Below are 12,225 nucleotides of genomic sequence, written 5' to 3'. Positions count from 1 at the left end.
ACATTCCTCATTTCGAATGTAAAACATGCAAGAGTATTAGGCTACAATTTAAATGGACATTTAAACACAGTGTTTCTCTTGTTTCCGCCTTGCAATCTCTACTAAAGTAAAGGTGCATAATTGTTCATCTATCTTTATTCTCCCCCTATTAAGTTCAATAGTCAAAGTCAACTTTAAAAGTAGATCTTGCTTCAAAAAAGGTTGGGCACCCCTGTCCTATTTACACCTTCATGCCATATTTGGTTTCGGCCTACCTCAACCATGATCACAGTAGCGGGAATTAAAGCTGCAGTTGGCAAACTTTTTTTGATCATATTCACTGAAACCGACACTATGCTCCAACAGAACAACATAAATCAGCAGGTTTTAGAAAAAAAAAACAGTACTTCTACCTCCACCTAGAGCCTGTTATTTGTTTTGCAAAAATACATAACAACGGCAGCAGTGTTAAGTTCCGCAGGATCCTCCTAAAGGTATGGAACTCCCCTGGAAATTCATATAGGCATTTCCAGTGAGTAATAAGATTTGGCGTGGAAAGTAGGAGAGAAAGCAATCTAACTTATGCTTCCCATAAATATTTTTCCAGAAAATAAATCAAATCAATAAACCTGGATTTTTTTCTTTATACAGGACTTAGCTTTCTTGTCACCGTATGTCGACTATTAAAAATAATCAAAATTTTGGTTGGACCTCTTTGCACTTGGTTTTGAGATTATCAAAATAATTGTTTATTACTGTTTAAGTTTTAGAAAGTTGAATCAGTGCAGACAAACACATTTTTTTGTATTTGTTTTTTATTTTAGGTGTGATTTTAAGGATGTCCATTAGCGTATCACTACAGCACTGCCCTGTGTGTGTGTGTGTGTGTGTGTGTGTGTGTGTGTGTGTGTGTGTGTGTGTGTGTGTGTGTGTGTGTGTGTGTGTGTTTTGGTTGTGTTGTGTGTCTGTGACCCTGTGGATGCCCTGTCTCGCCCTGGCTCTGATGTCCACTTCAAGGCGAAGGTCTGCCGGAAAAAAAAACAGCACATTACCAAGACAATTTACCCTGTATGTTCACAGATTAAACAATAGTGAATAGCGATTTTGGTACATTGATCACTTTGATAAATAAATGTAAAGTAAAGGTGTTTAGTGTTTATGGTGTCCGGTGATGTTTCCAGTCCACCTTTTCTGGCATTTGTTAATAAAGTCCTTCATGCGGATTTGATCACTCAGAGGGGCGAACCTTTCCACCATCTTGATGAGGTCGGGATGGGAGGCCACTACAGACAGAATGTTACGGGCCTGATTCCTGTTTCAGACACAAAATACATCAGCACCCATTGATTCACTGACTCATTAGTTTATGATGTATAAGCATATAAGTATTATGGCTTTAACGTCATTTTGATGGTACACTGACTTATAATTGGAAAAATGGCATGTTTGTCATTGCCTCTGGCCCTCCTAAAAGATCTCATATCTCATATATGTAATGTAACTTATGTAGTCTAGGTGAACCCTGCCAAATCTATGTTTGAATTTGCTCAGCAGATTCTCAGAGACTTTGGAATTGAGTTAACAACTAAATATAAAACATTTGTTTACAGGAAAGCTGTGTCAATGGAGATTTGATAATCAGTCAGGTGTCAGCCAGGCTATAACTTTTGTGGACACTACTGGAAAGTGAATATTAAATCCCAAATTCTTCACTATATTTTAGCTGTAAACACACTATTTCAATGCCATGCACTGACAGATAATTACATTCAGTATTGCTGTATGACATGAGATGACTTTTGGATACCTCATAATAGAACAGAAACTGTTGCTGATTGGCTAATTTAGAAACATTTACTTTTACTTTTATGAATTGAACTGACACTTTTGTACAAAGCCAATAAGTAAATGATAAGGAAACATAGAGAAATAGGGCTCCCGACCTGACTTCCAGTGTGTTGTCAAGGGCCAAGCAGCTGGCAGTATGGATGAAGCGGGCAGTCAGGTCGTTTTTGCCGGACAGGAGACGAGCTGCCCCTATGACCTCCGTCACTTTCTCCAGGTGCCGTGCAGTGCTCTTCCTCACGGCTGTATGTTTGTGACTAAGAAGAAGCAGAGAACCAATGAGTCACACCAGGAGAATGGATAAGCCAGAGATCCAGGGGAGACAAGGAGACAGAACCAGGAGAAACAGCTGAGACACAGAAACGACAGACAAGTGTTGGGCAAGTTACTTCAAAAGCGTAATGCATTATTTATTACTTGTTACTGTCATCTCAAAGTAATTTGTTACATTACAATATTACTGCCTTTGAATTGTAAGGCATTACACTACGTTTACATTTTTACTTTCACCAAAATAACAGGAAATATGGATTTGGTGTTCTCAATAGATCTTCATGTGTTCAATGCAGCTCATTACACGGCAGGAGGTGATGTGGTATGGCATAATGACTGAGCTAGGCTTAAGGCTAACAAAAGAACAATATAACGGTTGCAGTTATGGCTCATGGGACAATGTAGGCCCCAAAGGCCAAAGGTCACTCACAACTTAATATAGTAAAATATAGCCACGGTGAAATTGTATGTTGACTTTAAATGGTTCTCATCATTGCTAGTTGCCTTTCCTTCCACTTACAATGGTGTAGACTTAATGCAAATAGTTTGAGAATAATGGCTATTCTCACTGCTTGAAATGAGAAGTATAGCCTAACCATGTTAGATCTGTTGCATGAATGGCAGAGATAACTCAAATTCCCTTTCTACAGTCATCTAAACAATGCAATCAAATTCCAGGACCAGCATAGATGACTTTTTTTAATTCTTGGATAATCTTCTCTGGTGCCAATTGAGCATTTCTCAATTTTGGATTAAAAAGCAAAGTAACTTCAGTTACTGAGAATTGTACCGAGTAAAATATTGCTGAAATTGTATTGGTAATGCCTTACATTACTGCATTACAGCAAAAAGCAATGCATTACTGTAATTACATTACTTTTTTAATGCATTACTCCCAACACTGGTAACAACTGATACAGACAACTACATAGCCAGGTAACACAGAGAAAGTTGAGAAGCACTAGAAAGCAATTAACCAGTACAACCCTGCTCTCTTTTTCTCTCTGCCCCTAACCTGAGCCCTCCGTTGATGAGAGCGTTCATGCTGCGGATGGGGTTGGTGTTATACACCATGTACCCCAGGGCCAGATCCATGTCCTTCATGAAGCTGCTGGACTCTCCAGCCTTCGGCAGCAGTGTCCGGGCTGCGCCCTCGGCCTCCGCATCCATGTCCTGCCCCAGGTGAGCAAACAGGTGGGCCAGCGTCACCATGGCAGCATGGGACACCACTGAGCGCAGGTTCTTCACCTGGTTGGGAGGAGGGAATTAGAATGACAGCTTGCACCGCTTTGACTTGTATAGAATACTGACAAAGTTAACATCATTTCTTTGGTAGCATCATTAAGGCATTTCAATAGATATTGCCTAGTTTGAAACAAGACAAAAGATACAACATGTGCTCCAGAATGTTTTCCAGCAGAGAGCCTCTCACCTCTTGATTGACGGCCAGACAAACATCATGCAGCCTGGGCAGCAGCACGTTGGCGTGGTGCTGAGCCAGAGACCTGATGGAGATCAGGGCCTCGATCTTCTTCCCCCTGCAGCAGCACCAACAACACACTCACATCAGAGGAACATGGTAATACATGGACTTGGTTCAAGTATTCTATCTCCAGCTACTTACCAACTCTTGCCATGTAAATCCTATGTGTTAACATAGCCTAGACTATCTACTCTAAAGGCATGCTGTTCTTTTAACATCAATATCTCAGCATAGTCTAATCTATCTTAGCTAAAAGCCTACGATTTGTCTGGATAGCGTAACAGCATAGCCTATCTTGGCAAAAAGCCTAATATATCAGTCTAGACTATTTAAGCTATACTCCCACCAGTCATCGTCGCTGAGCACTGTAAAGGCCTGCAGGAGGGCCTGCTCGGGACAGGACAGTGGGCGCAGTTTGGCCAACTCTGGCAGATTCTTGGCCGGCTGGGTCTTGCTTGTATGCCTCGCCTCAGTCACTTTCCTCTTCTTCACCTCCTTATGCTCCCTCGTTTCTTCCTGCCTCCCTGCCAGAGACTCAACAGACTTTTGCTCTGGGAGGTCAAAGGTCAAATATGTTTGTCTGAAATCCTGTCTACATTTGCCTTGGCAAACAACTTTGTTATTTGAATTGATATCTGCACTGATATTTAATTAGGCTAATAAAGACTGAGTCAATATATTCTTCTGTGTGTGAGAGACAGAGAGAGAGAGAGAGAGAGAGAGAGAGAGAGAGAGAGAGAGAGAGAGAGAGAGAGAGAGAGAAGAGTATAAGAGAGACTACTCACCTGTCACAGCAGTGACCCCATTGAGTGATATGGTGTTCTTGAGACGGGGTAGTCTACTCTGGAACTGTCTGTGGCTGGTTGTCTTTGGGGGGGCGGGGATAGCAGGGGCAATGGGCGAATTGAGGAAGGGCAGAGTACGGGGCGCCGGCGGGGTCCTGCGAGGACTGAGGCTGCCCACAGAGCAGCCTGTCTGGTCCGAGGCCTTGGCATCATTGAGACTGGCAAGTTTGATCCTCAGCGAGTTCCAGGACCTCCTGCAGGAGTTCCTTGCGAGCCTGGCGCTCCCTCTGCTGAGCGCTCAGGGGTCTCAGCGTAGACCTCACAGACCGCTGCAGCTGGTGGTGGGGGGATGCAGGGGGTATGGGGGCTAGCAGCTTCCGTTGGCCAGGTGCCGCACTGGCATGCAAGGGCTGGGGTGGGCCCAAACGCGTTGTGGAATCGTGGGGCAAGGTCAGAAGATGAGGCTGCAGAGAGGCAAGAGGCAACATGTCATCAAACATGGCCACCATCTACACCCTCTGACACACAACTGCCCAACCGCCATGCTGCGTTTGAAATCTTCACGGTTTCACTATAATGCACTATTTAGTAAATAACTAAGGCATCATTATATTATTACATTATTAATGATATCATAATAACATTACAAAGTAGCTGTATGAACAATATCATAATTTGTTCTAATACCTCTATGGTAACCACTAACCCAAAAAGTGTGACTGATAGTCAGATTTGACCAAAGCTGTATCCTTTCAACTTTGACCTGGAAAGGTCACTTCATAGATGCCCATCATCAAAACATACTTAAACATTGACCTTTACCCTTTCAGCATAGATGCCAAATGAAGTGCAGGGAACATGGAATATTAGATTTAGTTATAATTTAGGCTATATAAAACTGTACGCCGGCTCTTAGATGTTTGAGGGAACTCACACATGCGGTACAAATCGTGTTCTGATTCTGCTCCTGCCGTAAAATCAGGAGCTGTAGCATCATTGTTTTCATCTCCTCATTTTCTGCATGGAGTTTTCCGAACTCCTTTTGAAAATCCATTGAACTTAAAATTTCGCCGATATATAGGAGCTACTTTCAAATAAATTGTATAGAACTTAAATATAGTCTACTGAGCAAAATCCAAATATCTAGGCTACCGAGAAGCGAGCGGGTGAGTCCTAAGGTGAAGATGCATCAAGTGATCTGAAATGACGATTTTCGCCCATAATGGTGACCTCCCCATTATGACGTAGGGGCGCAGACAGCAGACACCGGTTGCACCAACTCTTTGCTACGACTGCTCCTAACTGCTAAGTTGGTCTTTGTTAAGACCAGTCTTTAGAATTGAATTTAGGTGGGTAACAGAACACCAACTGAATTTACGACTTAACTACTCCCTGTCTTAGCGATGCGCGTTCATGTGGATGATGCCAGTTTTTGCCGTCTTATAGGGCGACCACGCCCCCCTTCGGAGGAAACAGCGGTAAAAGTGACTGGAGGAAACAGCGGTAAAAATGACTGGAGGCCAATGTGTGATGGAGCTTGGAAGTTGCGCCGCCATATCTTACTCGATAAATAAATAAAGTTCACATAATTAGTTCCTTTCTTGGTATTTTCTGGATATGGAATAAGCAAAGGAGACACGATATAGATATCACTTTATCTTTATTAGAGTTAAGATCACAATGGAAACATGTAGTAGGCTAGCTAAGTTAGGCTATGCCAGAACACTAACAGTAAATGGCTGGTAGGAGGTTAACCTACTGTAAACAGCTATGTACAGCATGACTGAAAGCACCATAAAACACTAATGGAAAGGGATACAATCCCAAATAACGTTAATCAACCAACCATGTTGATGCTAGGAATGCAGTGACAGGAAGAAAGGCAATTATATATCCAATGTAACATTAGCTTAGCGTTATTATGCACACAAACATATTGGGCTAGATACCTAATGTTATTCAAAGTGTTTCAAAGTATGTCTGATTAGGAAAGTACAATAAGTTGTTTACAAAAGGTGTTATCCATGAATGATACCCCCCTTGAAATTCTCACAGTTGTTTACAGCGCAAACCACTATCATCCTCATGCTTGTTGTTAGCAAGCTAGCACTTGTTTTAGCTAGAGACACCAATTGACCATGTAAGGGGGGGCAGGTTGCTACACAGTGCTTACATTTTGACCTTAAGCCTGCTTATGTTATTCAAAGTGTTTCAAAGTATATCTGATTAGGAAAGTACAATAAGCTGTTAACAAAAGGTGTTATCCATGAATGATACACCCCTTTAAATTCTCACAGTTGTTTACAGTGCAAACTACATTGCTATCATTCTCATGATTGTTGTTAGCAAGCTAGCACTTGTTTTAGCTAGAGACACTTGACCATGTAAGGGGAGGAGAGAGAGAGAGGGGGAAGAGAATAAGAGAAGATCGTCAGGTGGTGGCTTTAGAAAATGCAAGCTTCTGCTTATTCATAAGGCAGCAGTGTTGTTAGGTTCCGCAGGGTCCTCCTAAAGGTGAAATTCCCCTGAAAATTCATATAGGCATTTCCAGTGAGAAATAAGATTTGGTGTGGAAAGTAGGAGGGAAAGCAATCTAACTTATGTTTCCCGTAAATCTTTTTCAAGAAAATGTAAATAATTTACTGTTTCCAACTGATAATGCTAAAACATCATCAAAGCTGGGTTGTTTCTTAACCAATGACTTCAAGGACTTTGCTTTCTTGTCACCACGAGTATGTTGGCTATTAAAAATAATAAACATTTTGGTTCGACCTCTTTGCACTTGATTTTCAGGTTATCAAAATGAGTGTTCATTACTGTTTATTGTTTTGAAAGTTTTATAAAGTTGAATCAGCGCAGACAAACACATTTTTTCATTTTTGTTTCTTTATTTTATGTGGGAAACGGATGTGCATTTGCGTATCTCTGCAGCACTGCCCTGTGTGTGTGTGTGTGTGTTTTGTCACACATGGTGGTGTTGTGTGTGTGTCTGTGACCCCGTGGGTGCGGTCTCGCCCTGGCTCTGATGTCCACTTCAACGCAAAGGTCTGCCGGGGAAAAAAACAGCACATTACCAAGACAATTTACACTGTATGTTCACAGATTAAACAATACTGAATAGCTAGTCACTTTGATAAATAAATGTAAAGTAAAAGTGTTTAGTGTTTATGGTGTCCGGTGATGTTTCCAGTCCACCTTTTCTGGCATTTGTTAATAAAGTCCTTCATGCGGATTTGATCACTCAGAGGGGCGAACCTTTCCACCATCTTGATGAGGTCGGGATGGGAGGCCACTACAGACAGAATGTTACGGGCCTGATTCCTGTTTCAGACACAAAATACATCAGCACCTATTGATTCACTGACTCATTAGTTTATGATGTATAAGCATATAAGTATTATGGCTTTAACATCATTTTGATGGTACACTGACTTATAATTGGAAAAATGGCATGTTTGTCATTGCCTCTGGCCCTCCTAAAAGATCTCATATCTCATATATGTAATGTAACTTATGTAGTCTAGGTGAACCCTGCCAAATCTATGTTTGAATTTGCTCAGCAGATTCTCAGAGACTTTGGAATTGAGTTAACAACTAAATATAAAACATTTGTTTACAGGAAAGCTGTGTCAATGGAGATTTGATAATCAGTCAGGTGTCAGCCAGGCTATAACTTTTGTGGACACTACTGGAAAGTGAATATTAAATCCCAAATTCTTCACTATATTTTAGCTGTAAACACACTATTTCAATGCCATGCACTGACAGATAATTACATTCAGTATTGCTGTATGACATGAGATGACTTTTGGATACCTCATAATAGAACAGAAACTGTTGCTGATTGGCTAATTTAGAAACATTTACTTTTATGAATTGAACTGACACTTTTATACAGAGCCAATAAGTAAATGATAAGGAAACATAGAGAAATAGGGCTCCCGACCTGACTTCCAGTGCGTTGTCAAGGGCCAAGCAGCTGGCAGTATGGATGAAGCGGGCAGTCAGGTCGTTTTTGCCGGACAGGAGACGAGCTGCCCCTATGACCTCCGTCACTTTCTCCAGGTGCCGTGCAGTGCTCTTCCTCACGGCTGTATGTTTGTGACTAAGAAGAAGCAGAGAACCAATGAGTCACACCAGGAGAATGGATAAGCCAGAGATCCAGGGGAGACAAGGAGACAGAACCAGGAGAAACAGCTGAGACACAGAAACGACAGACAAGTGTTGGGCAAGTTACTTCAAAAGCGTAATGCATTATTTATTACTTGTTACTGTCATCTCAAAGTAATTTGTTACATTACAATATTACTGTCTTTGAATTGTAAGGCATTACACTACGTTTACATTTTTACTTTCACCAAAATAACAGGAAATATGGATTTGGTGTTCTCAATAGATCTTCATGTGTTCAATGCAGCTCATTACACGGCAGGAGGTGATGTGGTATGGCATAATGACTGAGCTAGGCTTAAGGCTAACAAAAGAACAATATAACGGTTGCAGTTATGGCTCATGGGACAATGTAGGCCCCAAAGGCCAAAGGTCACTCACAACTTAATATAGTAAAATATAGCCACGGTGAAATTGTATGTTGACTTTAAATGGTTCTCATCATTGCTAGTTGCATTTCCTTCCACTTACAGTGGTGTAGACTTAATGCAAATAGTTTGAGAATAATGGCTATTCTCACTGCTTGAAATGAGAAGTATAGCCTAACCATGTTAGATCTGTTGCATGAATGGCAGAGATAACTCAAATTCCCTTTCTACAGTCATCTAAACAATGCAATCAAATTCCAGGACCAGCATAGATTACTTTTTTTTAATTCTTGGATAATCTTCTCTGGTGCCAATTGAGCATTTCTCAATTTTGGATTAAAAAGCAAAGTAACTTCAGTTACTGAGAATTGTACCGAGTAAAATATTGCTGAAATTGTATTGGTAATGCCTTACATTACTGCATTACAGCAAAAAGCAATGCATTACTGTAATTACATTACTTTTTTAATGCATTACTCCCAACACTGGTAACAACTGATACAGACAACTACATAGCCAGGTAACACAGAGAAAGTTGAGAAGCACTAGAAAGCAATTAACCAGTACAACCCTGCTCTCTTTTTCTCTCTGCCCCTAACCTGAGCCCTCCGTTGATGAGAGCGTTCATGCTGCGGATGGGGTTGGTGTTATACACCATGTACCCCAGGGCCAGATCCATGTCCTTCATGAAGCTGCTGGACTCTCCAGCCTTCGGCAGCAGTGTCCGGGCTGCGCCCTCGGCCTCCGCATCCATGTCCTGCCCCAGGTGAGCAAACAGGTGGGCCAGCGTCACCATGGCAGCATGGGACACCACTGAGCGCAGGTTCTTCACCTGGTTGGGAGGAGGGAATTAGAATGACAGCTTGCACCGCTTTGACTTGTATAGAATACTGACAAAGTTAACATCATTTCTTTGGTAGCATCATTAAGGCATTTCAATAGATATTGCCTAGTTTGAAACAAGACAAAAGATACAACATGTGCTCCAGAATGTTTTCCAGCAGAGAGCCTCTCACCTCTTGATTGACGGCCAGACAAACATCATGCAGCCTGGGCAGCAGCACGTTGGCGTGGTGCTGAGCCAGAGACCTGATGGAGATCAGGGCCTCGATCTTCTTCCCCCTGCAGCAGCACCAACAACACACTCACATCAGAGGAACATGGTAATACATGGACTTGGTTCAAGTATTCTATCTCCAGCTACTTACCAACTCTTGCCATGTAAATCCTATGTGTTAACATAGCCTAGACTATCTACTCTAAAGGCATGCTGTTCTTTTAACATCAATATCTCAGCATAGTCTAATCTATCTTAGCTAAAAGCCTACGATTTGTCTGGATAGCGTAACAGCATAGCCTATCTTGGCAAAAAGCCTAATATATCAGTCTAGACTATTTAAGCTATACTCCCACCAGTCATCGTCGCTGAGCACTGTAAAGGCCTGCAGGAGGGCCTGCTCGGGACAGGACAGTGGGCGCAGTTTGGCCAACTCTGGCAGATTCTTGGCCGGCTGGGTCTTGCTTGTATGCCTCGCCTCAGTCACTTTCCTCTTCTTCACCTCCTTATGCTCCCTCGTTTCTTCCTGCCTCCCTGCCAGAGACTCAACAGACTTTTGCTCTGGGAGGTCAAAGGTCAAATATGTTTGTCTGAAATCCTGTCTACATTTGCCTTGGCAAACAACTTTGTTATTTGAATTGATATCTGCACTGATATTTAATTAGGCTAATAAAGACTGAGTCAATATATTCTTCTGTGTGTGAGAGACAGAGAGAGAGAGAGAGAGAGAGAGAGAGAGAGAGAGAGAGAGAGAGAGAGAGAGAGAGAGAGAGAAGAGTATAAGAGAGACTACTCACCTGTCACAGCAGTGACCCCATTGAGTGATATGGTGTTCTTGAGACGGGGTAGTCTACTCTGGAACTGTCTGTGGCTGGTTGTCTTTGGGGGGGCGGGGATAGCAGGGGCAATGGGCGAATTGAGGAAGGGCAGAGTACGGGGCGCCGGCGGGGTCCTGCGAGGACTGAGGCTGCCCACAGAGCAGCCTGTCTGGTCCGAGGCCTTGGCATCATTGAGACTGGCAAGTTTGATCTCCTCAGCGAGTTCCAGGACCTCCTGCAGGAGTTCCTTGCGAGCCTGGCGCTCCCTCTGCTGAGCGCTCAGGGGTCTCAGCGTAGACCTCACAGACCGCTGCAGCTGGTGGTGGGGGGATGCAGGGGGTATGGGGGCTAGCAGCTTCCGTTGGCCAGGTGCCGCACTGGCATGCAAGGGCTGGGGTGGGCCCAAACGCGTTGTGGAATCGTGGGGCAAGGTCAGAAGATGAGGCTGCAGAGAGGCAAGAGGCAACATGTCATCAAACATGGCCACCATCTACACCCTCTGACACACAACTGCCCAACCGCCATGCTGCGTTTGAAATCTTCACGGTTTCACTATAATGCACTATTTAGTAAATAACTAAGGCATCATTATATTATTACATTATTAATGATATCATAATAACATTACAAAGTAGCTGTATGAACAATATCATAATTTGTTCTAATACCTCTATGGTAACCACTAACCCAAAAAGTGTGACTGATAGTCAGATTTGACCAAAGCTGTATCCTTTCAACTTTGACCTGGAAAGGTCACTTCATAGATGCCCATCATCAAAACATACTTAAACATTGACCTTTACCCTTTCAGCATAGATGCCAAATGAAGTGCAGGGAACATGGAATATTAGATTTAGTTATAATTTAGGCTATATAAAACTGTACGCCGGCTCTTAGATGTTTGAGGGAACTCACACATGCGGTACAAATCGTGTTCTGATTCTGCTCCTGCCGTAAAATCAGGAGCTGTAGCATCATTGTTTTCATCTCCTCATTTTCTGCATGGAGTTTTCCGAACTCCTTTTGAAAATCCATTGAACTTAAAATTTCGCCGATATATAGGAGCTACTTTCAAATAAATTGTATAGAACTTAAATATAGTCTACTGAGCAAAATCCAAATATCTAGGCTACCGAGAAGCGAGCGGGTGAGTCCTAAGGTGAAGATGCATCAAGTGATCTGAAATGACGATTTTCGCCCATAATGGTGACCTCCCCATTATGACGTAGGGGCGCAGACAGCAGACACCGGTTGCACCAACTCTTTGCTACGACTGCTCCTAACTGCTAAGTTGGTCTTTGTTAAGACCAGTCTTTAGAATTGAATTTAGGTGGGTAACAGAACACCAACTGAATTTACGACTTAACTACTCCCTGTCTTAGCGATGCGCGTTCATGTGGATGATGCCAGTTTTTGCCGTCTTATAGGGCGACCACGCCCCCCTTCG

General features: G+C 42.6%; 2 protein-coding genes across 3 annotated transcripts; both read right to left on the bottom strand.

Moving 5' to 3' along the window:
• Positions 1–862: 862 nt before the first annotated feature.
• Positions 863–4,874, bottom strand: LOC121709091 (TOG array regulator of axonemal microtubules protein 1-like). Its single transcript, XM_042092161.1, has 8 exons — positions 4,693–4,874; positions 4,366–4,598; positions 3,927–4,131; positions 3,530–3,635; positions 3,113–3,345; positions 1,923–2,081; positions 1,166–1,291; positions 863–1,004 (listed from the first exon to the last, which is right to left on the bottom strand). Exons 1-8 carry the CDS (start codon positions 4,872–4,874, stop codon positions 992–994), a joined length of 1,257 nt encoding a protein of 418 aa, XP_041948095.1. The 3' UTR covers positions 863–991.
• A 2,359-nt stretch (positions 4,875–7,233) lies between these two features.
• LOC121709144 (TOG array regulator of axonemal microtubules protein 1-like) lies at positions 7,234–11,969 on the bottom strand. Of its 2 annotated transcripts, XM_042092278.1 has the most exons (8): positions 11,694–11,968; positions 10,758–11,223; positions 10,317–10,521; positions 9,920–10,025; positions 9,503–9,735; positions 8,312–8,470; positions 7,561–7,686; positions 7,234–7,412 (listed from the first exon to the last, which is right to left on the bottom strand). In XM_042092278.1, the coding sequence occupies exons 1-8, from the start codon at positions 11,811–11,813 to the stop codon at positions 7,400–7,402; spliced, it is 1,428 nt and encodes a 475-aa protein (XP_041948212.1). In that variant the 5' UTR covers positions 11,814–11,968; the 3' UTR covers positions 7,234–7,399. The 2 variants fall into 2 exon arrangements, with proteins under 2 accessions (XP_041948212.1, XP_041948213.1); XM_042092279.1 differs by lacking the exons at positions 7,234–7,412; positions 7,561–7,686 and having other exon boundaries at positions 8,318–8,562; positions 11,694–11,969.
• Positions 11,970–12,225: the final 256 nt, after the last annotated feature.

Source organism: Alosa sapidissima, chromosome 5 (genome assembly GCF_018492685.1).
Source record: "Alosa sapidissima isolate fAloSap1 chromosome 5, fAloSap1.pri, whole genome shotgun sequence".
Taxonomy (NCBI): Eukaryota; Metazoa; Chordata; class Actinopteri; order Clupeiformes; family Clupeidae; genus Alosa; species Alosa sapidissima.
This window is presented reverse-complemented; position numbering and strand designations above follow the sequence as displayed.